Below are 26,750 nucleotides of genomic sequence, written 5' to 3' on the forward strand. Positions count from 1 at the left end.
GCGGAGCCGCAGACGCACAGCCCTGCGCGGCCAACGCGCGAGCTGCGACCTGGACCACCAGCTTCTTCGCCGGCTGCACCGCTGGACCACCAGCTTCTTCGCCCGCTGCACCGCTGGACCACCAGCTTCTTCGCCGGCTGCACCGCGGCGTCCCGCCCCCACGACGCGAGTCGGGCACCACTTAATAAGCGCAGAGCCCTGAGAACCCCCGGCACGTGGGGTCCTCTATCAGGCACTGGCTTCCCCTCGTCAGAGCCGACGTCACCTCCCGGAAGCCTCACAGCCACTGCCTAAAGCGCGGTTATCTTCATCGAACGAACGAGGCAGCTAAGCTCAGAGACCCAAGTCATGCGCTCAGGGTCACTCGGTGCAATTTGGGGCTGCCTGAGACAAATCCGGCTCCTCGGAAATGTTGCAGTCAGTCCGTTCCTGCTGAGGCACGATTTCACTCTCACCAAAACGTGACGGGTTCCTTCCCCCGGCGCCGGCGTCTTACCCGAAAGCAGAAGCGCCCTAAAGCTAAGGTGGGGACTCGGGCTCCGGAGCGCCCGGCGGGCGCGGGGCTGGCGGAAGCAGCCGAGTGCGCTCGGAAGCGCTCGCGTCGCCTTCGGCAACCATCGCCAGGGGGCGGGGCTCGCGCAGCGGCGCGTTCCGCGCGGGGCAGTGTGGGAAGGGCGGCCGGTGCAGCCGCGGCTGCCATCTTTGCAACTCCTGGCGTTGCGGCCTTGTCGTTGGAGGCGGCCTTCGCGGCGGCCGTCGACCTAAGAGAGCGGTATAAAGTCGGCTGGCTGACAGCTTTCCTTCCCCCGGCCTCGGCAGCCCGGCCAGCCGGGGTCCGGAGGCGGAAGCGAGGGCAGTGGGACGCGTGCGGGAGCCGAGGCCAGCGGCTAGTCCCAGCGTCGCCCGGAAGGATGGGCCGGTCTCGGAGCCGGAGCTCGTCCCGCTCCAAACACACCAAGAGCAGCAAACACAATAAGAAGCGGAGCCGGTCGCGGTCGCGGTCCCGGGACAAGGAGCGCGTGCGGAAGCGCTCCAAATCCCGGGAGAGTAAACGGAACCGGCGGCGGGAGTCGCGGTCCCGCTCGCGCTCCACCAACACGGCCGTGTCCCGGCGCGAGCGGGACCGGGAGCGCGCCTCGTCCCCGCCCGACCGCATCGACATCTTCGGGCGCACGGTGAGCAAGCGCAGCAGCCTGGACGAGAAGCAGAAGCGAGAGGAGGAGGAGAAGAAAGCGGAGTTCGAGCGGCAGCGAAAAATGTGAGCGCCCGCGGGGGGAGGGGCGGGGAGGCTGGGGGGGTGGGGGCTGGCGGGGCCGCGGGGGCCGGGGGGGGGGGAGCGGCTGGAGGGGCGTGGGAGCCCGCCCGAGGGGCTGCAGCCCGGCCGAGTTGGAGAGCCTGGGCCGGGACAGACCCACGAGTTGGCTGGGAAGGAAAACTGGGGGGCTTGCGCAGGAAGGGCTCGGAGCGGAGAAAGCGGTTTTGGCGCGCGAGAGGAGCGGAGTGCCGGAAGTAGGGGGTGGAGTTGAGAGTAAGGTGGGAGAGCTGCGTGGGCCAGGGAGGGCGTGGGGTGAGCGAGCCTGAAGCTGCGGGTGGGGAGCGTGTGCAGGCCGGCTGGTGCAGAGTCGAAAAGCAGTTAGCCCTCGGGAAGCAAATTGCAGCTGGCCGGAGCATTCTTGTATGGGAGCTTCAGTTTGGGACAGGGCTTCCTCGGGAATAAGACACTGTAGGTGGTCAGACCGTACACCCCCAAATGCATTTTCCGTTGGTGCGTTTCTTTTGTTAAAGATGTCGCGGTTGCGTTTCTTTTTTCGGGCCTGCTCGGTTTTTGTTATTTTGTTATTTTGTGAGCTGTAAAAACAAAATGCACACACTTTTAAGCATGCAGTACAATGAGTTTTGACACTTGAGGTCCCCTGCTTAACCACCATCCCAATCAAAACTTACTCCGTCTTTATACTTCTTATTTATATTCCTTTGTAGCAAACTTAAGTGCAATCCTGTTGCTCGTTTTCCTTTTTAGTATACTTTTGTTTAGAAGACACTTGAGTATTTGCTTTCATTTTCGCATTGCTCACATACAGGACTTAGATTTAGGGAAAATCAGAGTCACAGTAAGGTTTCCAACTTGAAATACTGTTTGGGTGAAAGTATTTCTCAGAGAGTCACCTCTCAGGTATTTTTTTAGATCCAGGAGTAGGTGCAAATAATTCCAAACTGATGACCTTTTGGTTTTAAAATGTAGGGTTTTGTTTTGGTTTAAGACCATCGTCCTTTGATGCTCTGGGTATTCATTTCCCAAAGTTAGTTTGCAAACTCTCCCTGTTTAACCAGCTGTCTTCCTCAGTTCATGTTTAGAAAGTGCACATGAGGCAGGAAAGTTAACTGAATTTAGGATCTTCTTGCGACAAATACATGTGTGCTGAACTGTCTAGGGATTTTAAATTTTTTTGTGTTTGGGTTTGTATTATGTAGATTTTCCAGCAGAGTGTGTTTCAGAGAAGCAAAGTTATTAGGAGGTACAGGACTAGAGCACTAACAGTATTACAGAGGAAGCAGTACCAGGAGAGCTATTTTGTTGCATCCCTTTATTTTTCCTTTATGTAGAACTGTTGATTGTACATGTATGCATACACACACACACACACACACACACACCCCAAATACAAATAATTGTTTCGCAACAAACCTTGATTATATAGAATCCAGGTTTTTTGGTCTGGAACAGGATCCTTCACTGTAAAAATGCAGCTCTCAAATGTCAACGGATGAACATTTGAGAGATTACTGAAGACATCTCTGAGATAATTTTTCCATTTGAAAACAGATGTCCAAAGAGAAATGATTTGCCATTCACTAGAAAGCTAAGACTTGTAGGAAAAATGAAAGAAACCTTGGTATGCAAAGAATAATTAGAAGTATTTAGCAAGCTACCCATGAATAGCAGAAACAAAATCCAGGGATTCCATGAGAAAATTGGACAGTTGTATAGTTCCAAGTTGACAGAAGCAGCAAACTATCATTAGCATTTATGAAGGGAGGAGGGGGCAGAGCTAGCAGCCACCTATACACTGAATTCCTCTGTGCCATGCAGTAGGCACTCCTTAATTTGATGTAATGTCTTGGAGATAACACAGGGAACAATGGAAAGACCTAGGTTTTGGAGCCATGAAAATGGGCGTTAAGTAGTTGTATGTCTATGAGTCTCTGTTGGTTAGCTCATTCATTGAACTAATATTTATTGAGCATTTAATAAGTGCCAGACACTATGCTAGGTGCTGTTAATATAAAGATAATTGAGCCCTCTCCAAGAAGCTTAAAGACTTATCAGTAGCTACATAATCATACAGTGTGGTAAATTCAGTGACTGTCAAGTGACTGAAAAGAAAGTTTGTGGGTAGGTAAGCACCTTAGTTCTAAGGAATGTGGGTGATAGATAAAGAGAAAATAAGAGACTGTCAGGTGAGGCATAGGAAGATACATGTGGACCAAAGCAGAGTCCCCTCCACCCCTAGCAGAATAAAGGAAGGCAGGGCGGGAATGGCCCTAAAGAGAGGTAAAACCGTGGACGTTGACTGGAACGTGAAGGTGTGTAAGTACTAAAATCCTGGAGTGACTGGGGAGGTACATAGTGGCTTAGAATCATGAGAAGTCTTTTGTGGCTTAGAATCATGAGAAGTCTTTTGTGTGCCATGTTAAGGAGCTTGGCTTTTTTTCATCATAGAAACAGGAAAAGTTTTTTTGCTGTTTTTTGTTTTTTGTTTTAAATTTTACTTATTTATCTGACACAGAGAGACACAGCGAGAGAGGGAACACAAGCAGGGGGAGTGGGAGAGGGAGAAGCAGGTTTCCCGCGGAGCAGGGATCCTGATGCGGGGCTCGATCCCAGGACCCTGGGATCATGACCGGAGCCGAAGGCAGAGGCTTAACGACTGAGCCACCCAGGTGCTCCAGAAACAGGAAAAGTTTTAAGGAGGTAAACAGCGTGGGCTTTTTTTCTTCTTCTCCCCCCAAAAACCGCACGGAACGCTGTATAGGACAGATAAGTAGTTACAGTAAGGCCACACAGGAGTAGTGAGGGGGTGGTTATTGGAATGGAAAAGAGGGACAGATTTAAGAAACATTTAGTGCAAATAAAACTGGATCGGAACATAAGGGAAATAAAACATCAATGTTGGTTCTCATGTTTATGTTGTGGCTGTTGCACCTCAGCTACCAAATGTTCATGTAACTATTTGTGTGGCAGACAGTGGTTAGAGTGTCAAACCCAGTGGGTAGAGGACAAGGAAAAATCAAGGGGAGCGTCCATTTGTCACTTCCACTGTGGGCACTTATACTTGGATATGGTGAGTTTATTCAAGGTTGACATGGGAAACTGAAGCCTGCAGGAAATCTTGAGAGTAGATAAAATGACCCAGGAAGAGCATGGAGGCAAAAGAGCAGTTGGTTCACAGGACTGAAAGAACCTTAGCAATGTTTGTTGGAGGAAGACGAAAGTTTCCTGGAAGCAGAGAAGGGATGTCAGAAGAATGCATAGCGTCAGTGTACCTTGAAGAGGTTCAGTGTAAGATGAGAGACCGCAAGAGAGCAAAATTAGATTATTCTTTTGGGCTTAACCAATTAGAAAGTTTGTGATAATATTGGAAACTAGATTGCTTTGCTCTTTATAGTTGTGAGGCCTTGAATAAATCACCTGTAAGCCTGATTTCTTTTTCCTGAAATGGAGATACAGATCTTGCTTATTATGAAGATCAGAAGTAGTGCATTTGTAGTATCTAGACATACTTGGCATATAATGGGTATCAGTAAATAATGTTGGTAATACAATTTTAGGTACATGCAACCAGATTGAGCCTGGTGAGTTCAGAGTGATCTTATGAGTTATGCATTAATACTGTGAAAGGCAGACCTTAACATTAAACCTTTTTTTTCCTCATTTTTGAAGAGCTAATTCACATGTTTCAAATTAAGTTCTCTCTTCTGTGTGCCAGCCATTCACTGTGGTTCCCTCTTCTTATCATTTTCTTACATATTCTTTTGAGATGCTTTGTGAATGTTATATTAAGTGCATGTTGAAAAAATGGGCACCTGTAAATGTCTTGGAGCAAAACAGGAAACGTTAATTCTTACTGTTAATTTACTGTAGCCTGTGACAATCTATGTATGATTATGTTTAGTGTTCGACTGCATGACAGATTGAGAGCCTTCTAAGTATCTAAACTGAGCTGGGATCTATATGAGTGATTCTTAGAATACTTGAAGAGCTCATTTTGAGGGCAAAATGAGCTTTTAAGAGCAAATTCAGTATGTGGAACTGTGTGTTTCGGGGAAGTTAGGGCTTTAAGACAAAGTATTAGGGCCTAAGATGTAGCTGATGTTGATTAAGAATTTTAGGGATTTTTAAAATAACCATTTTGGTAGTTAAATCTTTCTGCATGCTTTTCCCTTCCATTTTTGTCCTGGAGAAACAGTGTAGGGTAGTATAGTGCTTAAGATGATTGGCTTTGGAGTCAGGTTACCTAGGGTCGGTGTCATCTTAGCAAAATGCAGTGAGCTGGAGCCCCGCTAATAGATTGTTCCTATGCTTGAGGAACCATCAGAGGTGTAACAGGTGACATGGTGCATAAAGCTGTTGGCACAGTATTTGGTACCAAGTCAGTACTGAATTACTGCTATTTGCTGATGTTATGTAAGCACTTCCTCGGAGTAAGCTCCCAGGGTTGAGTTTGTATATATTTGTATATATATTGTACTTAAAATTATATTGTTAGTGGCTGTATACAAAGTCATACTCTGTGCTGTATTGCCTGGCCCTTGCTGTTTTAATAGTTGCCATTTTAAATTGATTGTGACTAGTGTGTTATAAAATTCTGGAAGCATGGAGAAAATGGGGGCCTAATGTTATATATACTAGTTCCGTTGAAAACGGAAGCTTCATCAGTGGCACAAATTCTTGGTAAGGCAATGTATTCAGCAGAGTAGCGTGAGGAAAAGATTAGGGACCCTAAACATCAAGAAAGTGACAACTCCTATGGGGAAAGTTTGAAGGAGTGAATAGGCAGTGACATTAAATGATAGGTCTTCTATGAAGTGCTAATGACCAGAAGTGTTTTTTTTTTCCCCAAGAAAGTTTCAGTGTCTCTTATGAAAGTTAGCCTTACAGCTGCTTTATCATTGATTATGATAATAAATTTGTCATCAGTAAAGACGAGCTCATGTTTAATTCAGTTGTACATGTGGCCATTGTTTTTTTGAATTCAGTGAGGGGAGAGGGGAATCGAAGCAATAACTTTTCAGGGCAGAAACTGAAAAATTTCTGTAAAATTTTTTTTCTGATTACTGAAATAGTAATTTTAATCTTACTGAGAAAAACCGCAACAACAGAAATTTACATTCTTGATAACCTTGTAGGGAACAATTCTGCTGTGGCTCCCCCCTGACCTTGCCTGTTTCCACGTGGGACCCAGCAGAAAGCCTTAATTACAGTCATGATGTCATGATGGTATGCCCTTCATGTTCCTAGAATAAGGAACAAAGGGAGATAAGCAGCCTTTTGAGAAACCCCACTAGGCCATTTCTTATCCTCCCAGTTTCATTTGAGGTTGGGACTTTCCACTTGCCCTCCCCTCTGGGCTATAAAACTGCTGAGCAGTTCTTAGAATTGACTCCACAGCAGCAGACCAGCCCACTGCCTGTGCCTCTGTTGTGTGTCATCTGGCCCCTCTGGTTTGGTGTCTCTGAGGGGACAAGAGACAGAGCTCACACCATGCTGATCTGGCTTTTGCTGTAAGTAATAAACTGAATTAATTTATTTAGGCTTATTTTCTCCTTACTGACCAAATCGGTGGAAATGTGGCCCCATTAGCCATTGTGCTACTGCTATTACTTAGGAACTGCTTGAAAAAAACCCTGACTATGTATCAAGTGTCTTCCATCTTTACCAAATTCCTAAGTTGTTTGGCAACTTTTCTACTGATAAGCTAACCTAAAGCCTTATTCCAGTCTTTGCTCTCCTTTTTACTTTGTATTGAAAGTTTTAGTTGAAACTGTTTTACATTGTCCATAACAGTTGAATCGTACCATTTTTGACATTTTAAAATAAGATTTCTTCTTCTTTAAAATAAAATTTCTTCTTTCTTCATAGAAGACCTATCATTTAATGTTCTTAGGCTTCTTTACGTTTACTAATACCATAAGAACCAACTAGCAAAACGTATGTTTGTGGGGATGCTATATACTTCTAAAACTTTGTATTATGTAAACTTACCGATGTATGCAAAAGTAGAGAGACTATTGTAACCCTAGTGTACCCATCATCCCTGTTCAGCAGTTACCAGGCATACTTATTTCAGCTCATATTTCTCTTTGGATGAAGTAGAGAGACAAAATTTTTATATTTGAAATGTAGTTTAATTTCCACTGAAATTACTGCCTGATTTCCTTTAGATATTTCTGGCAGTTCATTTTAGTGTTGGAGTAGGTAGCTATTCTCTTTTATTGAGCTGCTATAGATAAAGCCTCCTTGAAACTACCTTAAACTCTATTTTTTTTGGAATTTCAAAAGGAAAAGGAGCATTGTTACATATTAGGCTTTCATATCTATTTAAATAAAAATCACCATTAATTTGGGGCGTCCTGGTGGCTCAAATGGTTGAGCGTCTGCCTTCGGCTCAGGTCATGATCCCAGGGCCCTGGGATGGAGCCCCACCACATCGGGCTCAGTGCTCAGCGGGGAGCCTGCTTCTCCCTCTTCCTCTGCTGTTAGCCCTGCTTGTGCTCTCTCGCTGTCAGATAAATAAATAAAATCTTAAAAAAAAATCAGTAATTGAGAGTTGGGAGGAAATATTTGAGAAACAACAATAGAGTCTTCACAATGGGTATTGCATGTTATCTAGAACCTAAAATTGTGTTTTTTCAAGTAACTACTATCTCCTTGACAGAAAAACGGATTCTAAATGCAGAAACTGAAATGAATCAGAATGTTAGAGATACACCGGTGTTAGTATGGTATCACTGTGAATAAGTAACAGGAGTTGAGAATGAAAGCACTTGAGTGGGAATTTAATCAACCCCCCAAAATAGAGTTTAGTTGAAGTGAATTGGGGTGTTTAAAGGTCACTTAGACACTATAAAGTCTTTACTAAACCACGTAAATTGAATGACTGGCTCATACATATGTATGAGTCATCAAAAGATAAAAGGTTACAGGTTGTATTTAATTTTGTGGGTTGTGAGAAAGTTGAAGCATTACTAATAATAAATTGGCTTCTTGGGATTTAGATACACTTCCAGAGCCTCTGAATTTATTAATTTAGCACAAATTATTGTCTCAACTAGTGCAGTTCAATAGAAAATACAATGTAAGCTACATCTGTAATTTAAAAATATTCCAGTAGCCACATTAAAAAGAAACGAGTGAAATTAATTTTAATATATTCTCAGTCTTTAAGATGTCATTTTAACATGTAACCAAATAAAAATAGTTAAAAGATTTTTTTTATACATTTTCTTTATACTGATCTTCAGTTCAGACGAGGCAGATGGGACCAAGGAGCTATCATGTTGGGTATCAGTGGTATAAAATGTGCATTGTTTCCACTATAGTGCCTTGATAAATGTCGGTATTTTCAGTGTGAAATTTCATTTTGAGTAATTAAGTTGGTTTATAATATCTAAATGTGAGTAAAAGAACTAAAACAATATCATGCTTCATTGAACTTTTTATTAGAACTGATGATATATTTTCATCCACTTTCCCATCTCTTGAAGAGCTTTTAATTGAAAATCAGTTAACCAGAGAAAGAAAAGGTACAGTTAAAGGTGTTAGGTTCAGAATCTGAATTAAGGTCTCTGTATTTTCAGTAAAAGCTACGCTACACTGCCTTAGCAGTCTGAGTCTCTTTGAATCTGCATATATTTTGATTTTGCTGGTCGGGGTGGGGGAGGGGGGTGAACTTTGTCAGTCTGAATTGCTTGCTACATAATATTTTCTCCTGACTTCTCTGTAGCTCAACCCTTAGACTGAGTGCATTGGCAAATGAGCAGATCTGTACACTTAACAACAGTTTGTCCTTTCATTACAAAGTTGATACCAAAAAAGTAAGACTTCTTATTGTAGATTTACTCTACAGTTCCTAAATTAAAACTAATGAATTAAGTTCTTTGTACATACATACTAGTCATTTTGTACTTGGAAAGTGATAGAAAACAAGTATTTCATATTTATTTGAATTTCTGTATTAATATGTTGGTATCTGATATTTCCTTGAATGTTGCCTGAAAATGAATTATAGAATTATAGAATCAGGCTGTATGTTTGACAGATTTATAACTAGTTTTGTTAGGTTTACCTATCTAAGTCATTGTTTTCTGCTTTGTTTGCTAGTCGGCAGCAGGAAATAGAAGAAAAACTCATCGAGGAAGAAACAGCACGAAGAGTGGAAGAATTAGTGGCAAAAAGGGTAGAGGAAGAATTGGAGAAAAGGAAGGATGAAATTGAGCGAGAAGTTCTCCGAAGGGTGGAGGAAGCCAAGCGCATCATGGAAAAGCAGTTGCTCGAAGAACTCGAGCGACAGAGACAAGCTGAGCTTGCAGCACAAAAAGCCAGAGAGGTAACGCTCGGTCGTTTGGAAAGTAGAGACAGTCCATGGCAAAACTTTCAGTGTTGGGTGTGCCTCCTGCTCAGTTCGGAAAGAGATGGAATACAGACTAATTCCTTTCTCATCTAAACTTAACATTGCTGCGAAAGTTAATTTTTTAGCCTATTCAGAAGTGCTGACTGATATTTAAAAGTTACTTTCATAAAACGTATTCAAGGATACTTTTTGATTTAATGGAACTGGCTTACATATTTGAGAAGTGTTTGAAACTTTTGCCATGGCTGCAGGACTTACATTCTTTTTTGGGAGGGTGGGGGGAGACAGGGAGTGGTCAAGGGAAAAGGTTAAAATCCACCTGTGGATATGCATTCTTCTTTTCTGTGTGTCATTCTTACTGCTGGACTGTGAGAGGCTGTTTGCCTTCAGTCAGATTACAGAGCAGGGCCTGACATTGAGTGACCGCACCTGCTTTTGATACGTAGGTTTTCTCGCTCTGCTTTTTGTCCTCCTTTTATCCCTCACCCCTACCCCAAATCCTGCTTCAACACAGTGGACTAATTCTAGCACTCTGATCATAAGGCCCTCCATTTTCCTAATGTGTTTCAAAGAATCTTTTTAGGAAAAATGTCCAGATTATTCATCCACTTTTTTAGTATCTACTAACAACTCCTTTTTTTCTCTAGAGAGTTATGAAGGAACAGGTTGTCCTTGTCTGGAGTCAAGCTAAACACATGATTTGTTTTATCAGCAGCTGGAGCAGAAGTTGAAAATGTCTTTCTGTGAGACAGTAATTTGCTACTGAAGCTTTATGGCTTATTTGCACTGATTACTCCAGGTTCCTAAAACTTGTTGAAAGTCACTGAAACACTCAAGGCAAATTACTTTACGGCCCTGAGTGTCCCTTGACATAGTTTGCATAATGAATATGAATTCCATTGGTGTATGCCATAGAAAATCCTGTAGTTGTATTTTCTTGAATTTAAATATTTGACTCAAAATATGTGTCTCATATCATTATTAATCTTGGCCTTATTGTGTACAAGTTGGCATCATATTAAATCTGTCTTTTTTTCCAGTAAGCTTAGCTTCTCAAATGCATTTTCCCTTGTGCTGTCTTTAAGTAGATACACGTGTTTATATTTGGTAGCTATCACAGACTGTGCAATTGAATGTATGAAATTTTATTTATGTCAGTGCTTTTAATAACGAAGATAATTTTGGAGTAATGGTGCTGTCCTGTAGCGAGTTATTAATCATAGGAAGATTTTTTTCTCTTCGTTTGCTTTTTGTTTCATATTAACAATTTTTTTTTTTTTACACGGACACAACCCTCTGACAGTCTTTCCAAATATTAAAATCATTTGAATATGTATGCTGTGATCTGAACACTGCCCAAACCATCAAGCAATCTTCATATAGTTTGCATTATAAAATTTCATTAAATTCTCCAATAAAAAATAAATTACAGAATTTTATTTCCGGACCATGCACCCCCTGGATTCCTGAATTTCAGTTCAGACTGTAGATGACAAGATAAGCTGCCTTTAGAAATTGTCAACATCTGAATGTTAAGTCCATTTTCCCCATGGAAGAGCCCTTAGTTCCATGAAGTATGGATTACCATTTGTATTTTTCACTAACAGTAAATGTATTTTTCTTATTAATTGTTTGCCTTAGGAATGATGAATTACATTTTTTGTTCCTTCTTACCATAAACATCTGCATTCCTCAGCTCAGCCTTCCTTGTATGTTGTTTCTTTATAAATGGTTGAGCTGCTGATGCAGGTATTGCCAAGCTAACAGTACAAATCATTTTAAAGAGGAAGCTGGCGCGTATGGCAGCCGAGGAGCACACTCTGCAGGACACTGGACAAGACAGTAAATATTCAACTTTTAATGCTGATTAAAGGAGTATAGGTAAAGAATACGTAGGTATACATAATTGGTGAGACAAATATTCACTTTATTTATATTTTATATATTATTTTTTTAATTTGGTAAATACTATCCAGTTTTGTAGTTGTCCTTGTTGATTTGTGTGATATTAAAGTATTAGTAATAATTGCCAGGAAACTATCATTAGGGAGGGTTTAGTCGGTTGCTGTTTGGACTGGGAGGGATGATTTAAATTTCGTGCTAGAAACAAATTTTAGTGGCTGCACAGTTTATCATTTGTCAGACAGAAGGTAGCTATAAAGCTACCCTCTAAGTCAGATCAAAAAGTTCAGAGGAAGATTAGTAAATATTTATCAGTAAAAATAAACATTTTATTTTTCTAACATCTTAACATGTCCTCCCCTTTAGGAGGAAGAACGGGCAAAACGTGAGGAACTAGAGCGAATACTGGAAGAGAATAACCGAAAAATTGCAGAAGCACAAGCCAAACTGGTATGTATGAAGTATATGTGAAAATTACTTTATATTTGCTTTATTTTTTTCAGATTTTGTGGAATGCTTTTTTGCTCTATGACTGACCTATATCTTAGAGTTTTCAGGGCCCTTTTCAGGGATTTGAGGCAAGAGCAGGAATAGTTGACTAGATTTTAGCGAGTGTCTTCCAGAGGAATCTGTTGGGGCTATCCAGAAATTCTACTTATCTGGAGAAAATTCTAAAATTTGCAGTGGTTTAAGACCGGTTTCCTGGGAAAATTGGACTAACCCCACTCTATAAAGTTTTTCTGTCTTAACCTCATTTACATTTTTATGCCTAACCAATAACAACAGAAGTTTGGAAGTGTTTAAAATGCAGCATTTCACATTAGTTACCTTGTTACCTACCCATTAGTAGGTAAAGTAGATAGCATATGTTTGGTAGTTAAGTGTACCAGACTAATAGGCTCTTTTCCTATTCCAACTTTGTAGTCTAGCACGGAATACAGAGACTGAAGTAATTGTGATCTAGGGCAGAGCGATTTAAACATTTTAATGAAGAAGCCAGTGTAAGAATATTGAGGTAATTTTTTAAAAAATAGAAAAAGAACTAATCTGCTTTTCCTTCCAGTTCTGTTTTTTAGTACTCTCTGAGTTTTTGCTTTGTTTCTTTGTTTTTAGCACAGACTAGCATTTAAAGTGGAGTAAAGTAGAATAAAAATTTTGGTGTCATAGGGTTTTCCATTTAAGAGTATATATTTCGAAGCAGTCTCTGTATGAAGAAGAAAGCTAGAATTAAAGGACTGTGGATACAAGGAAGCCAAAAAACAAAAGGAGGATAGGCTTTGGAAGGGAAAACTTTCTTTTCTCCGTGAAGGTGGCATATAGGAATTCTGCTTCAGAGTAGGAACATAAGTCAGAGATGGAAGGAAATTTACGGAGGATGAATGGGGGATGAGTGCTATTTAGTGCCCAGGAATAGAGACATGACATGACCCAGGAGGGACGCTGGGTTCTAGACTTTTTTTTCTTTTTTTTTAAAGATTTTATTTATTTATTTGACATAGAGAGAGAGATGCCAGAGAGGGAACACAAGCAGGGGGAGCAGGAGAGGGAGAAGCAGGCTTCCTGTGGAGCAGGGAGCCCGATGCGGGGCTCGATCCCAGGACCCTGGGATCATGACCGGAGCCGAAGGCAGACGCTTAATGACTGAGCCACCCAGGCGCCCCTGGGTTCTAGACGTCTTACAGAAGTTTTGTCTAGTTAGAAATGTGTTGAGACCAGTACAGTCATAGGAAGACATTTGCTACCAACCCATACTGTTGACTGGGTGGGGGGGGGGAAGCAAGTTGTAAGCTCCAGGTAAGTGATTTAGAAAAAAGAAATTCTGTGATTGTTTATAAAGGCACAGAAAAAGATCTGAGTTGGGCTAAGTAATTAATTTACAGTGAATCCCAAGGAGAGTAGGGATGAAGGAGGACCATAAATAATGTGTCCTGTAGGTGATAAGATGACTTTTTCCATAAAGTTAAAACTATGGGGCAATCAGTTCTAAAGCTTGAAGTTTTAAAAGATAGCATACCCTGGAGAAAAGCCAGTACTGGAAATATCCGAAGCAACTTAGCGTGACACCGTGGATTCTTAGCTATTACTGCTGTCCTGGCTGTTGTAAAGGCCATCATGAAAGGGAGAGACTTAATCCTGCTTTCCCAATGAAAAGACCTTAAAATCTCTTAAGGTAGAAAAAGCCCTATGAATGATGATGCACTATGAATGGACTAGGAGTCATTATAAGGTATATCCCTACATGTTTATCAATTAGTATATGATAATGCCTTTTTTAGTGATTCTGTGTAAGAAAAAGATCTCAGTGCAGGTAGGAGGAAGTAAGATGGAAACTAGGAACCTTAATTTTGAGTTTGGAAGGTTGAGCTTTGGAAGGTAAATATAGTGTGGTTTGTAAGGTATGGATATTTCCAGAAGGGAGGAACAGTATAGTTGGTATTTAAAACGGTGAACCAGAATTGCCAAGCAGGTGGAATAGAATTCCTCTTAGAACATGATAAAGGATTGGCTAGCATGGTGAGTTCAGTTTTTGGGTCACCTGGAATGCCAGATTGTGACTTATAGAGCAGAGCTCCTCAACCTGTTAGGCCCTGCCAGGATCCCTTCTGATCCTGGGATAACTGGGTGCCCTTAGGGAAACTTGGTTGGGCTCTTTATATTCCTTTTGGCAGCTTTCTTTGTTTACCCACATGGACCTTAAAAATATGACTTTGTGTGTCATTACTGGGAAAAGATTAGCAAGCTTATTCTAGAGCAGCGCTTCTCAAGTGGTGGTAATTGGCCAATTTTTGTTCTTTTAATCCTAATTTGTCTCAGACCTCTACTTTTGCAAAATACAATTAAGATGAATTACTAGAAAAATGAGGTCAAGTGGCTATAAAAGCTTCTAAAACACTCCTGGTTTCTACATATCTTGTTAGGGATCCATTACAGTTTGCAGACTGTTTGCTGATTCATGAGCCATATTTAAGACTAGCACTGTTCTAGAACATTTGAGTTTGACAGAATAGATTGTACACTGACACTATTTTGACTGCATGTTGTCAATAGACGTCATTGAAAAGGTATCTTGGAGAAAAGGAGTTTGAATTTGAGAATATTTGGCAAGGATTTGGACGTAACTCATTTATTTCCTGTGTATGTTAAAGTTGTAAGTGTAAGAAATCGTCCACATGTTGGAGAAGATTAATTTTTATTTGGTTCTATTGGTAGTGAGTCATATGCTTGCGGGGAAAGTGGAGCATCCTTTGTGTTGGAAAAGACAAGGAAATGTTGCTACATAAAGATGCCAGGCACAAATGGAGATTTCTTTAATTTTCGTTGTCCATTCCTTATCCTCTCAATTTTGAGCAAGTTCTTTAATCTTTTCACGCATTTATTAGGAAATATTACATGGACTATATTGAATGTCCCATTGGAAGAATGGATATTTAAGAAAGGAAGGGGAGTGTGCTAGCATTACAGATAGCATGGGACTTGTCCTGGCTATGTCAGTAGTGGTCGTTTATCTTGTTTGCAACAGCAGTTCTGTTTGCTTTATGACATAATAAGTATGCTAGGGAAAACGTGGATCGGCTCATTGTATGGCGAGAAGAATGTGACACATTCTTACTTCTAGAAGGCAAGGGAGGAAGAGGCAGTAGCCAAGCTTAACTATTCACATAATCTATATTGAGAAGTTAGGTATGTGTAAAAAGCAATTTGGAAATAAAAATGGACAAGACGTTAAGTTCTCTTATTTAATGTATCAATGGTGGTGGAGACAGGGACAATCCCAAGAAAAGTTAACAAGTAATACGAAAGTATTTGGTAGTGGGATGGATGATGTATGGTAATTGACATAATTGCCCCGGGGTGGCCTGGGAACCTTCCTGGAAGAGACAGCCATGTGCCAGGCCTCAGTGGCCAGTTAGGAATTGAATTTACCATGGGTGCAGGAGTGTGAGGAAATGAAGCCTGGCAGAGGCCTTTTCGGGATTTCACAGAATTAGAATAAAGACAGGAGTGTGTGGGCACTCTGAGGGTGGTGGGCAGGGTAGCAGTAGCTGTAGTAGTAAACCGGCTTACTGCCGTAGTAAGTCTGTGGGGTAAGCAGTGGCAGATGCGGTTTGAAAGCACATTAAAGACAGGCTGGAAAAGACAGTACCCTGGGGGAGATTTCTTAAACATCATAACCATGAGAGAATAATACAACAATTTCTTACAAGTCAGTAAAGAAGACCAACTCTCTAATAGAAAAAGAAAAGTGAGAGATGCAAATGAGAATTCACACAAGTAGAATGAAAAGTGCTGTAATCAGTTCTTGAAAATATATCCCAGTCTCCCAACTTCTGAAGGAAAACAAAGAAATGACTCCCCCCATCCCCTTTTCTTTTTCTGCAATAGTAAATACCAATAGAAAAGACTTTATTTCCCTCATTAACACCAAGTGTTGGCAAGAGTAAGGTATAAAGAGACCTTTTATATGGTGATGGAAGGAGTTTATAATGGCCCATGACCATTTTAGAAAATAGCACTGAATCAGTGAATATCAGGAACCTTAAATCTGTTTCTAAGAATTTATCTTGTGAATCATATACAAATATGGTAATACAGAAAAAAATTCTCACCATATTATTTAGAATAGTGAAAATTTCACAGGTTTTTAGATGAATTATAACGTGCTTACAGCTGGTTTTCCTGTAGTCTAAAAGTATTTGGTAATACAGGGGAAATAGCTAAATACAAAACTTATGTATATATTATCCTGATTTGAAAAGTATATTTGCGCAGTTTAGTAGATGGAAAAATAGGCCAAAAGGCTAAAAATAGTTACCTCTAATTGGTAGACTTAAATGGAACTTTATACTTTTCTCCAGTTTCTATATTTTATACAACTAAAATACATCACTTTTCATGATCACATAAAAATAATTACTAAAGTAAGTAAATTTAAACCACACTTTAACGGACTTTTAAGTAGGTCCTTGTGACAAAAGTTCAGATTGGTTGCAGTAATGACTGTAATAAGGAATGCATTAACTTAGCCACATGGGCTCTCTCGTATGTGAAATTCTTTTTTTTTTTTTTTTTTTTTTTTAAGAGACAGAGATAGGAAGACAGCAGGAGCAGGGAGGAAACAGGAAGCAGGCTCCACGTGAGCAGGGAGCCTGATGTAGGACTCAGTCCCAGGACCCTGGGATCATGACCTGACCTGGTTAAGGCAGACGCTTAACCAGCTGAGCCACCCAGGCGCCCCTCGTATATTAAATTCTTACGAGGTGCTCCAGACCAGGGGTAGTTTTTGCTCACATTTCAAATTGTTTGTGAAGATACTTGATTTTATCTGTCCAAAAGGAGGCAAAAGAATATTAGTCAACAGACACGTTTGATTTATAACATCAAACACGAATTAATTCACATGTGGTTTGGCTTGACTGGACTTGGCCTTTTGGCAGTTGGTTTCTAGTTCTGGGTTAGTATTGGCAGTGCACAACTATCTTCAGATATTTGAAAGGCTCTTGTTAATACAATGGAGAATTTTAACTATTTATTTATTTTAAGGATTTTATTTATTTATTTGAGAGAGTGAGAGAGAGCATGAGAGGGGAGAGGGTCAGAGGGAGAAGCAAACTCTGCACCGAGCAGGGAGACCAATGTGGTGGTATTGATCCTGGGACTCTGGGATCATGACCTGAGCCCGAAGGCAGTCGCTTAACCACTGAGCCACCCAGGCGCCCACATTTTAACTTTTTAAACAGATATTAAAAATGGTACCTGAAATTTTTTTTGCTCCTCTTTTCCATACAGGTTTTTTGTGATGTGTCTGGGAAAAGCCTGGGTATTATTCTGAAATGTGTGAGAATTTTACTTCTCCAAAAAGGGGAACAGAAGAAAAGTGATAGGTGTTGCTTGGAATTAAATGTCCTTCCAGGAGGCTGTATCAGTAGAAAAATGACCCTCAAATTATCCATTGGTGGATGAAGGTGGTAGTAAAATGGAACCTGGTTAATTTGCATGTAAATACCTGAACTATAATAAGAGATTGACAATTTCTAATAAAATTATAAGAATTATTACATTATGGTGATAAGGTAAAATTAATTTTACCTGGGAAACCTTCTTTGAAGTTTTGTGTTTTTGTTTTTTTTCTAAAGATTTACTTATTTATTTATTTGAGAGAGAGAAAGAGCGTGCATATAAGCTGGAGGGGCAGAGGGAGAGGAAGAGAGAATCCCGAGCAGACTCCATGCTGAGCACGGAGCCTGATGCAGGGCTCGATCTCCTGACCCTGAGAGCATGACCCGAGCTGAAACCAAGAGTTGGACGCTTAACTGACTGAGCCACACCCAGATGTCCCCGAAGTTTTAAAATATATGCAAATCATAAGTTTGAGATCTACAGTGTATTTCTGCACTTTAATACTGAAAACAGTTTTCTCTTTACCTACTTGCCAAATAGGGAGATTTACCTGTTCATCACTCCTTTGAGAAATGAAAAAAATAGTACCATGTTTGGAAGTTGATTATATGTGAAAATGTGTTCCACATACTTAAGCTAGATCTCACTTTGCAATTAAGAGATATTTCTGGAAAATCCCCCCACCCCAAATCTGTGTATTCTATGTCCTGATCCCTGGAACCTGTGAATATTACGTAACGTGGCCCCAAAAGAGGGTCTTTGCAGATATGATTAAGTTTAAAGATCTTGGGTGGTTTATCCCGCGTTAACCACTATGCCCTAAATGCTGTTGCATGTATCATTAGGAGGAGGAGGCAGAGGGAGATTTTTTTTTACTACACAGTGCACACACAGGAGAAGGCTGAAGACAGAGCAGAGAGAGATTTGAAGATTCTGACCTTGAAGATCGGAGTGATGGGGTCAGAAGACAAGGAATCCTGACAGCCACCAGGAGCTGGAAGAAGCAAGCAATAGACTTTGCCCTCAGGCCTCCTGAGGGAGCATGGCCCTGTTGACACTTTATTTTGGACCAGTGATACAGATTTTGAATTTCTGGCCTCTAGAATAATTTTATATTGTTTAGAACTACATAGTTTTGTGGAAATTTGTTGCCTAAAAATGTGGAAGTGGTTTTGAAGTTGGAGGTGTAGAGGTTGGAAGAATTCTGAGGCATATGATAGAAAATGCCTAGACTGCTTTAACAAAGACTGTTGGTAGAAATACGGACTTTAGAGGTGCTTCTGGTTAGGGCTTAGACACAAATGAAGATGTTTCTGGAAGCTAGAGGGAAGGAGGTCCTGGTTGTCTAGTGGTTGGAAACCCCGGGTGGATTGTGCCCTACAGTTGTGTGGAAGGTGGAGCTTGTAAGGGTTGAACTTTCATATTTAACTGAAGGTGTTCCTAGATAAAGTGTTGAGTACAGTGTGCTTTCCTCTGGCAGTTTATAGTTAAATTCAAGGAGATAAACAGAGGAAATAACTGATAAGTAAAAAGGAATGAGCACTTGATGTTTTGGAGAAAATTTTAGCCTGTCTAGATTACAAAAGATGCTGAAGTCGGTTATTACTGTTAGAAAAACTCTCTGGAAAGAAGGCCAAGGGTATGGCTGGACAACCATTTGCTCGGGCTGAAGAGATTATGCAGGTGACTCAGGTTTCTTCAGCCACTTTAGCAAACGCCAGGAGTGAATGAGATTATCCAGGAAAGATCTGTGGAGGAGCCTCTTGTCTGATGGCCTGCTAGATGTGGGAGACCCACAGTGTTTTCAGGGGTGCTGTAGCAGCAGAAACACTGCCAGCTTGGATCGAGAAGGACAGAGGGAGGAGACGATGATGAAGACTCTTCAGACTCCCAGCAGACTCCATTCATACAGGAAAAGTGATATGAGGACAGAACAGGGAGAGATGTGCAGACGCCGGTCTTGACGATTGGAGCAATATACATGTGCAAGCCAGGAATCCTGGCAGCCAGCAGAAGCTTGAAGGGGCAAGGAGCAGATTCCCTGCGAGCACCTACAGAAGGAAGGTGGCCCTGTCAACACCTGTTCCAGTGATAACGATTTGGGACTTCTCTGCCTCTGGAATAAATTTCTGTTCTCTCAAGGTATCCAGTTTGTGCTACTTTGTTAGAGTGGCTACAGGAAACTAATGTAATTGGAGAAAAAATGGGCCGTTTATACTAGAGTGAGGGTATATAAGTTGAAAGGGCACAGTACCTAGGATAGTTAATACTGATATATTTATACATTGTAAGAAACAGGCAAATATGGCGTGGTGCCAAATGTAAATGTCAATTAAATATTTTAATTTGAGGGGCGCCTGGGTGGCTCAGTTGGTTAAGCTTCTGGCTTTGGCTCAGGTCATGATCCCAGGGTCCTGGGATCGAGCCCTGTGTCAGGCTCCCTGCTCAGCGGGGAGTCTGCTTCTCCCTCTCCCCCTGCTGCTCCCCCTGCTTCTGTGCTCTCATGCACGTTATCTTTCTCTCAAATAAATAAAATCTTTTTAAAAATATTTTAATTTGAAATGAAATGGTGGGGAAGTTATGGAAGGATGTTTAATCAGTGAGAAGGTTGTTTCCAGTTGATAAGATAAAAAGCTCATTTAAGGTTATGTCAATGTATTTTGGGCAACAATTTTTTTAAAACTTCCTGGACGTTAGTGTATTGGCGCCATATAAGGTGGCTTGAAGGACAGAATGTCAACCATAAACCACTGAAAGCCCGTCAGAAGATGGGGCTTGAATTGATAAGGTGGCTGTAGGAACTAAAGAGAGAATGAACTTGGTGAGTGATAAAGGGAGAGGGAAGGGGAGTACTGAAGGAGGAAGTGGAGGAAAAAGGAAGGGGAGAAAATCTGGTGTAGGAACCAGAGAAGATGTCATCATGCCAACAACCAAGTGTCAGCAGGCACTTGAGAAAACTTCCACAAAAGGGAATGAGTGACCAACACAAACAGAACTAACTTGAAAGAAAAGAGAATTTAGGGTATAGAAGATTAAAAGAACCACATCTGGATGAGATCGTTTTTTGTGAAATTTTAGGACATAAATGATAAAATCCTGAAGGTATGAGATTGCTCTTTCGGCAGTTTTCCAGAGCAGTCTCCCCGGAGCTCTGGAGGACAGGGATTCTCATGCCGAGTACCCCGTACCAGTCTGAATTGTCAGTTCCTTCTTGGAGCCGTGGTCTCCACGTTGGGTAAAGACGGGCTCTCAGGAGGTACTATGCAGTGTTGAAGTTCCAAAAATATATTTAAGATTGTAAATATATTTAACAACTGGGTAATTAAATTGAGAAGGAAAGGGGCTAGGAAGAGTGGCTGGTGGTAGGAATTCTCTTTAGATGGTAGCTAATAATATCCTGTAATGGTAGTATATACTGTAAGGAGAGTAACTATCAGAATAACCAAATTGCCATTGGTAGGGATTGCTTTTTTAAATCCTGTGTGTTATTTTTTTAACGTTGTACATTAATAACTTTAGAAAATGTTACTGATCCATAGTTTGCTAAGGGTCAGAATTTATATCAAATTTCTTTTTAAAATTTTTTCATTGCTTACCTAAAGTGGGCTACACGTGTTATAGAGGGGAAGATGAATCAAAGAATTAAAATTTATAAATGGCAGAGTGGAACAGGATGTGTGTGTGGGAAAGTTAACATGCAGAAATCCACATTTCTGAGTCGTGGCATGACTTCCTAATTGTAATACTCGTTCTTATCGTTTCTGTAATCACTTCTGATAACAAATATTTCTCTTTGTATTTTTAAAATTTTGTAAAATTTCATATATATTTTAAGTAGAGAGTAGTAGATTTCAGCATCCTTATTTACTGAAAGAAACTGCTGCTAAGGATCACCTTGATGTACATTATTATAGACAGTGTAAGAAGGAGAATGCTTAGAAAAGAGTAATTTTTTTTAAAGATTGATTTTTTTTTTTTTTTTTTTTTTTTGAGAGAGAGAGCACAAGCAGGGAGGAGAGGGAGAAGCAGGCTCTCCGCTGGGCAGGGAGCCCGATGCGGGGCTTGATCCCAGGACCCTGAGATCATGACCTAAGCTGAAGGCAGATGCTTAACGAACTGAGCCACCCAGGTGCCCCAGAAAATGAGTAATTTTAATAAAGGCACTGAGCCCTCTGGATAAAGGGGGAGTGGGACAAAAGGTACTGGGAGAGTAAATAGGTCCTTCTACTAGAATGTTGTATTTTGCTTTCATGTATTTCATCTCACCAATCACTGGAGTGAGGTGCAAGGTTGAAAGCCACCTTTGTGAGGGTTCTAGACTTAATGGCTTAGGAAGACCCACCCTAATTTCATGGCTCTAGGATTGTGGATGTTAGCTTTCTCTTGGGCCCCCATGATGTCCATCATGTAATCCTTGTAGGAGAGCTTAGGATTGTTTATCTGTATGAATACCATATACATACCTCCTCCCCACCATTGGAATAGTTCTTCAGCATACATTTGAAACAACAGAAGGGTAGAGGGGGAGTGGTGGATATTCTGACAAGTGGAGTCATCAGGAAGGAAATGGCATGTCAGATTGCAGAGGGAGGCTTAGGGTTTAGAAGAACACCTAGCAGGTAAGGTATAGGGTCAGACCTCACAGATTGATTTTCATCACTTGAGAAGCACTATATTAAAATAGTAGATGGCTTTGGGTTTTGCTCAACTAGTCTGTTTTAGCCCTGGTGTAATTGAATAGCATTTGTGCTTCATTTAAAGCTATAATGGAACAAAGTACAAATATTTATACGTAAAGATGGGATATTCACCTGCGCACTTTATTTTTAAAAATCATCTCATTATCAGGTACTTCCAATAGGCACTTTAGGCTTAACTTAAGGGACAAACCAGAGAAATTACAGCAACCCTTCCACACACACGCACTTTTATCTCCTCTATTTGTAGACCTAAGTGAAATTGAAACTTGCTTTTTCTTTACCCAATCTAAAGGTAATTTCAGTGCAGAATTAGTATTTCCTATCTATGAAGGAATTGACTTTGCTTTAAAAATCTTGTTTTTAATTTAGGCAGTGTGATCACATCATTCAGATTTATTTTTTAGAAAAATAACTGGGTATATCTCTTTTTCCCCCATCCACCTATTTTTTATTGCCATTCCAAAAGGTATATTCGATTATGTTTTTTGTCTTTTTTAGAGTTTAAAATGCGTATTTTGGCAGATACAAGCACATGTGTTTTTATTCTCCCTTTTTGCAGGGAAATAGTATACTATATATATATACACACACACATATGCACACACTATTTGGGACTTAGTTTTTCTTAACAGTGTAACTTAGGGATTTTTCCATTTTAGTATGTAGGGATTCCTATTTTTTTTTAAACTACACAGTATTCTATTATATATATTTTCCATAGTTTTAATAGTCTCATATTGGGGAATATTTAGGTTTTTCCAGTCTTTTGCAAGCTACGTTGCTTTAAAAAAACCTTGTTCAATTTTGCACGTGTGCATGTTATTTGGAAATTTATTTGCTGGGTAAAAGCATTATTAAGATAGAGCTTTTGGTAAGTAGTGCCAGTGTACTCCTCACAAGATAGTATTGTGTATCTTACTTTGGAATTTGTCAGTATGGTAGGGTGAAAAATACTGTGTAAGATTTCTCTTAAGGGTTAGATTGTGATGTTCAAACCCTTCCCTCTTCAAGGTTCTAATTTGCTTTTCTAAGGGCTGAGCTCGAACAGTAGGGAACAGTGAATCTCGGTGTTTATATTCCTAAGGGTTTCCCAGGCACATGGACACCTTAAGATTCTTTTTTTTTTTTTTAAAGATTTTATTTATTTATTTGACAGAGAGAGAGACAGCGAGAGAGGGAACACAAGCAGGGGGAGTGGGAGAGGGAGAAGCAGGCTTCCTGCAGAGCGGGGAGCCCGATGCGGGGCTTGATCCCAGGACCCTGGGATCATGACCTGAGCCGAAGGCAGTCGCTTAACCGACTGAGCCACCCAGGTGCCCCGACACCTTAAGATTCTTTATCTTGATTTAATTGCACTTGCCAAACTCTTACCCAAGTGTGTGATGATTTGTTAAAACTGGATAAAGTAATTGGCATATGAATTCACTAAAGATGATCAGAGGCAGTTCTTTTCTTTCATAATTATCAGTGGAAGTCTAAGCACAAAAGTGCTTTGAAACGGATGTACAGGTGAGGTTTCAGTAGGTGGAAAGAACGGCATGAGCAGAGGGGGGGGCATGATAGAAACCACGCGTAACTTGAGAAGGAATAGTATATACACAGTGGGAGCCAGCTTATAGGAAGTCTTAAATAGTATGCTCATTTGGGAAGTTAGGTCATATTCTGAGCATGGTAGAAGTCACTGGAAGCTTGAGGGCATGCGAGAACAGAATGATGTTCCAGAATGGGGAGACTGGTAGCGTTCTGTAGGGTGGATGAGAGGGTACTGGGAACAAGGAAGCCCTGCGAGGTCTCTAAGGGAGGTGGTGTGGTGTGTGCTGGTGTGGTGGCTGTGCATGTGGAGCTCCAGATGAGACATCTTAGTGGAAAAGGGAGCATGAAGGAAGTAATAACCAACTGGTTCGCTATTTGCTTGTGTCAGGGAGAAGGGAAGAGACAGAAGAAAGCTACAGAATGTGGTGGTGGAGAAGGTCCTAGGAAACTTCTTTATTGATTTTTATATTTATATACTGATTTATTCTCTGGTTAGGTTTGAGGAATTTGAATCTTGGACACGTTGAATTTTGAAGGTGCCCGGAGGTCTCCGTGGTACGTGTCCTACTAGTCAGCTGTAGCTTAGGAAATGTAGCTTAGGAAAAAGGTCTGAGAGATGGGAGATCTGTTTTACCTCTCTGTTGGGTTCTCCATCTTGCCTGCTGACCACATTCCCACTTTTTTTAAATTCTGATCTTCCTCATCTTTGACCTTTACTTGATTACTGTGGATGTCTCCTACCTTTTTGTCTACACCCCCCCCCACCATCTTAAAGTAAAACAAAGACTCTTTATGTTACTTTGGTATTTAAAAGTCAGGGTTTTTTTGTTTTGTTTTGTTTTTAAACATTTTATGTTGCATACCGGAGTCCATCACCTTTCCCATACTCTGGCATAAAGCCTGTGATGCAGTCACATTGAATGTTACTATTTCTGAGCAAAAAGCCTATCAGTGGAGACAAACCGGAGTGAACAGGTGGAGAGCCTTAATGTTTTTGAATCACCAGTGTTTCGTATTAACATTTGGGAGGGGAGAAGTAAGTTCAAGTGAACAGGAGAATGAATAAAGAGGTCATTAAGCATTGTAGTTCTGACCATCTAGAAAATAATATTAGTAGAATAATAGAGATGGGAGCAATGACTTTAAAATCTGACTTTGGGAATAGGAAAGCATTAAGTGGATGGGATGCAGTGAATGTTTTAAATTGAGGGTCAGATAGTGATTTTCCTGAGATTTAAAAATTCAAGGTTAGAGCAGGTTTTCTTCAGCCTTGGCCCTGTTAACATTTGGGGTTGGATAATTCCTTGTTGTGGGGGGCTGACCTGTGCATTGTAGGATGTTTAATAGCATGCCTGTGCTCTGCCCACTAGATGCCAGGAGCCACCTCCTGTTTGTGACAACCAGAATCACCAGCACACATTGCCTAATGTTCCTTGGGAGGGGACAGGAGGGGTAAAACTGCACGTGGGTGAGAAATAAGGATGTGGGCATGGGGTTTGGGGGAGGCAGAAGGAGAGACTTGATGAGGGAGAAGGAGAATGGCCTGAATTTTTTGGGGGTAAAGACAGGAAATGTGTAGACAGCACAGGAAGGGAGTTGGTTGCATAAGACTGAAGGACTTAAAGGCCCTGCAGAAGTTAATTATGCCGGTGTCCACTTGAAAGTGAAAAGCATTTCATAGCTAGGTGGAAAGGGTCTTTAATTTTTTCCTCTTCAGAGAAAAGGGTCTTTAGTATTTCTTGGTTGTGTATTGACAATGTAATGTAGCCCCAGTAGGGATTTTTTTTTCTTAGAACTTTGTCTTTCTAATGATAAATCTATGGTAATTGGTAGATAACCTGCTCTTTGGATAAATTGATTCCTTGTTTCATAATTGAAAATCTCTTCATCTGATGCACTGAAAGTGTAGGTAAAAATAGGTGTAATAGGACAAAATCTATACTGATCTTAAAACATTTTAGAAATTTCCATTTTCAAAATGTGTTGTGCTTTTTTGTAGTTTTTAAAAACATTTTTCATAACAAAATCGGAAAATGTAGGCAGAATTAATAAGGAGTTCTTTTCTAATTCCTCAGTGTTTTTTCCTTGATCACTTTTTGTGTGACCTTACACAGGTTTTATTCAACATACTGTTTGTAAGCTGTTGCCTGATCTCCCAATATTATTAATAGAAGACATGAAATTCATAGAAAATTTTAATGTTTACTTTTCACTTCCAGGCTGAGGAGCAGTTGAGAATTGTTGAAGAACAAAGAAAGATTCATGAGGAAAGGATGAAACTAGAACAAGAGCGGCAACGTCAACAAAAAGAAGAACAAAAAATTATCTTGGGCAAGGGGAAGTCCAGGCCCAAACTGTCCTTCTCACTAAAAACCCAGGATTAAATTGCAAACTCTGAACTTTTTACAAAGAAAAATGGAAAAACTTTGTATGGTAGCTTCATGTTGAAGTGGTTTTTTGTTTTGTTTTTGTTTTTTTTTTGTTTTTGTTTTTTGTTTTTTTTGTTTTTTTTTTTAAATTTGGAAAATCTGGAAAAGTTAGCTTGTTCTAATAGGGGCTATGCTCTGCATTCCTTTCCCCCCCCCCTTAACTTCCATTAAGTCAGATCCTTATCAGATCATTGTTGTCTTCTAGAAAGTGATCTATTTTTCACCTGTTTGCATTCTGTATTAGTGGTCTGAAGAAGAGCAGATCACTTTGTAAACTGTTGATGGTCTGATAAGGTTTTTACTGACCCATTGACTTCAGAGTTATACTCTGTCTGTTACATCATAATGCTGGTTTTGCTGACTTTTTGTTTTTTTATATATTTATAAAAAAAGAAAAAGTTGGAAAGAGCATTGGAAGCTCCCAGGGTGTTACTGGACCTATGTGGTGTATTGTTAAACCAGTGTCCTTGTGATACTGTTGCTCTTGATGTTCCTGATACAGGTAAGGAAACAGTTGGTCAGCTCTGGTACAAAATATATATACAGTTCAGTATTGTCTCTGTTCAGTTTGTTTTTATTTCATTGACAAAATCAAACCAGCATTCCCCATTGTGTAAATAAATGATTTTGCTGAATAAAGTAAAGTCTTAAATTCA

The 26,750-nt window shown here is 40.5% G+C and overlaps 1 protein-coding gene across 3 annotated transcripts; it reads left to right on the plus strand.

Annotated features, from left to right (window-relative positions):
- The first annotated feature begins 359 nt into the window (after positions 1-359).
- Positions 360-26,750, plus strand: ARGLU1 (arginine and glutamate rich 1). 3 transcript variants are annotated; one of them, XR_003208944.2, is made up of 4 exons: positions 360-1,258; positions 9,383-9,608; positions 11,417-11,984; positions 25,885-25,949. XR_003208944.2 is itself a non-coding variant. In XM_025874619.2 (4 exons), the coding sequence occupies exons 1-4, from the start codon at positions 912-914 to the stop codon at positions 26,047-26,049; spliced, it is 822 nt and encodes a 273-aa protein (XP_025730404.1). In that variant the 5' UTR covers positions 403-911; the 3' UTR covers positions 26,050-26,750. The 3 variants fall into 3 exon arrangements, 1 of the variants encoding a protein (XP_025730404.1); XM_025874619.2 differs by having other exon boundaries at positions 403-1,258; positions 11,901-11,984; positions 25,885-26,750; XR_003208943.2 differs by lacking the exon at positions 25,885-25,949 and having other exon boundaries at positions 378-1,258; positions 9,383-11,474; positions 11,901-11,984.

This window comes from Callorhinus ursinus, unplaced genomic scaffold (assembly GCF_003265705.2).
Source record: "Callorhinus ursinus isolate GAN/ISIS: 27379988/994484 unplaced genomic scaffold, GSC_fseal_2.0 scaffold7, whole genome shotgun sequence".
Classification (NCBI taxonomy): Eukaryota; Metazoa; Chordata; class Mammalia; order Carnivora; family Otariidae; genus Callorhinus; species Callorhinus ursinus.

Bases quoted from the DNA above. Each gene is read 5' to 3' on its own strand.
- ARGLU1 (XM_025874619.2), top strand. From the start codon at position 912: ATGGGCCGGTCTCGGAGCCGGAGCTCGTCCCGCTCCAAACACACCAAG. The intron at 1,259-9,382 runs GTGAGCGCCCGC...TTTGTTTGCTAG, and splicing joins TTCGAGCGGCAGCGAAAAAT to TCGGCAGCAGGAAATAGAAG. The intron at 11,985-25,884 runs GTATGTATGAAG...TTTCACTTCCAG, and splicing joins CAGAAGCACAAGCCAAACTG to GCTGAGGAGCAGTTGAGAAT.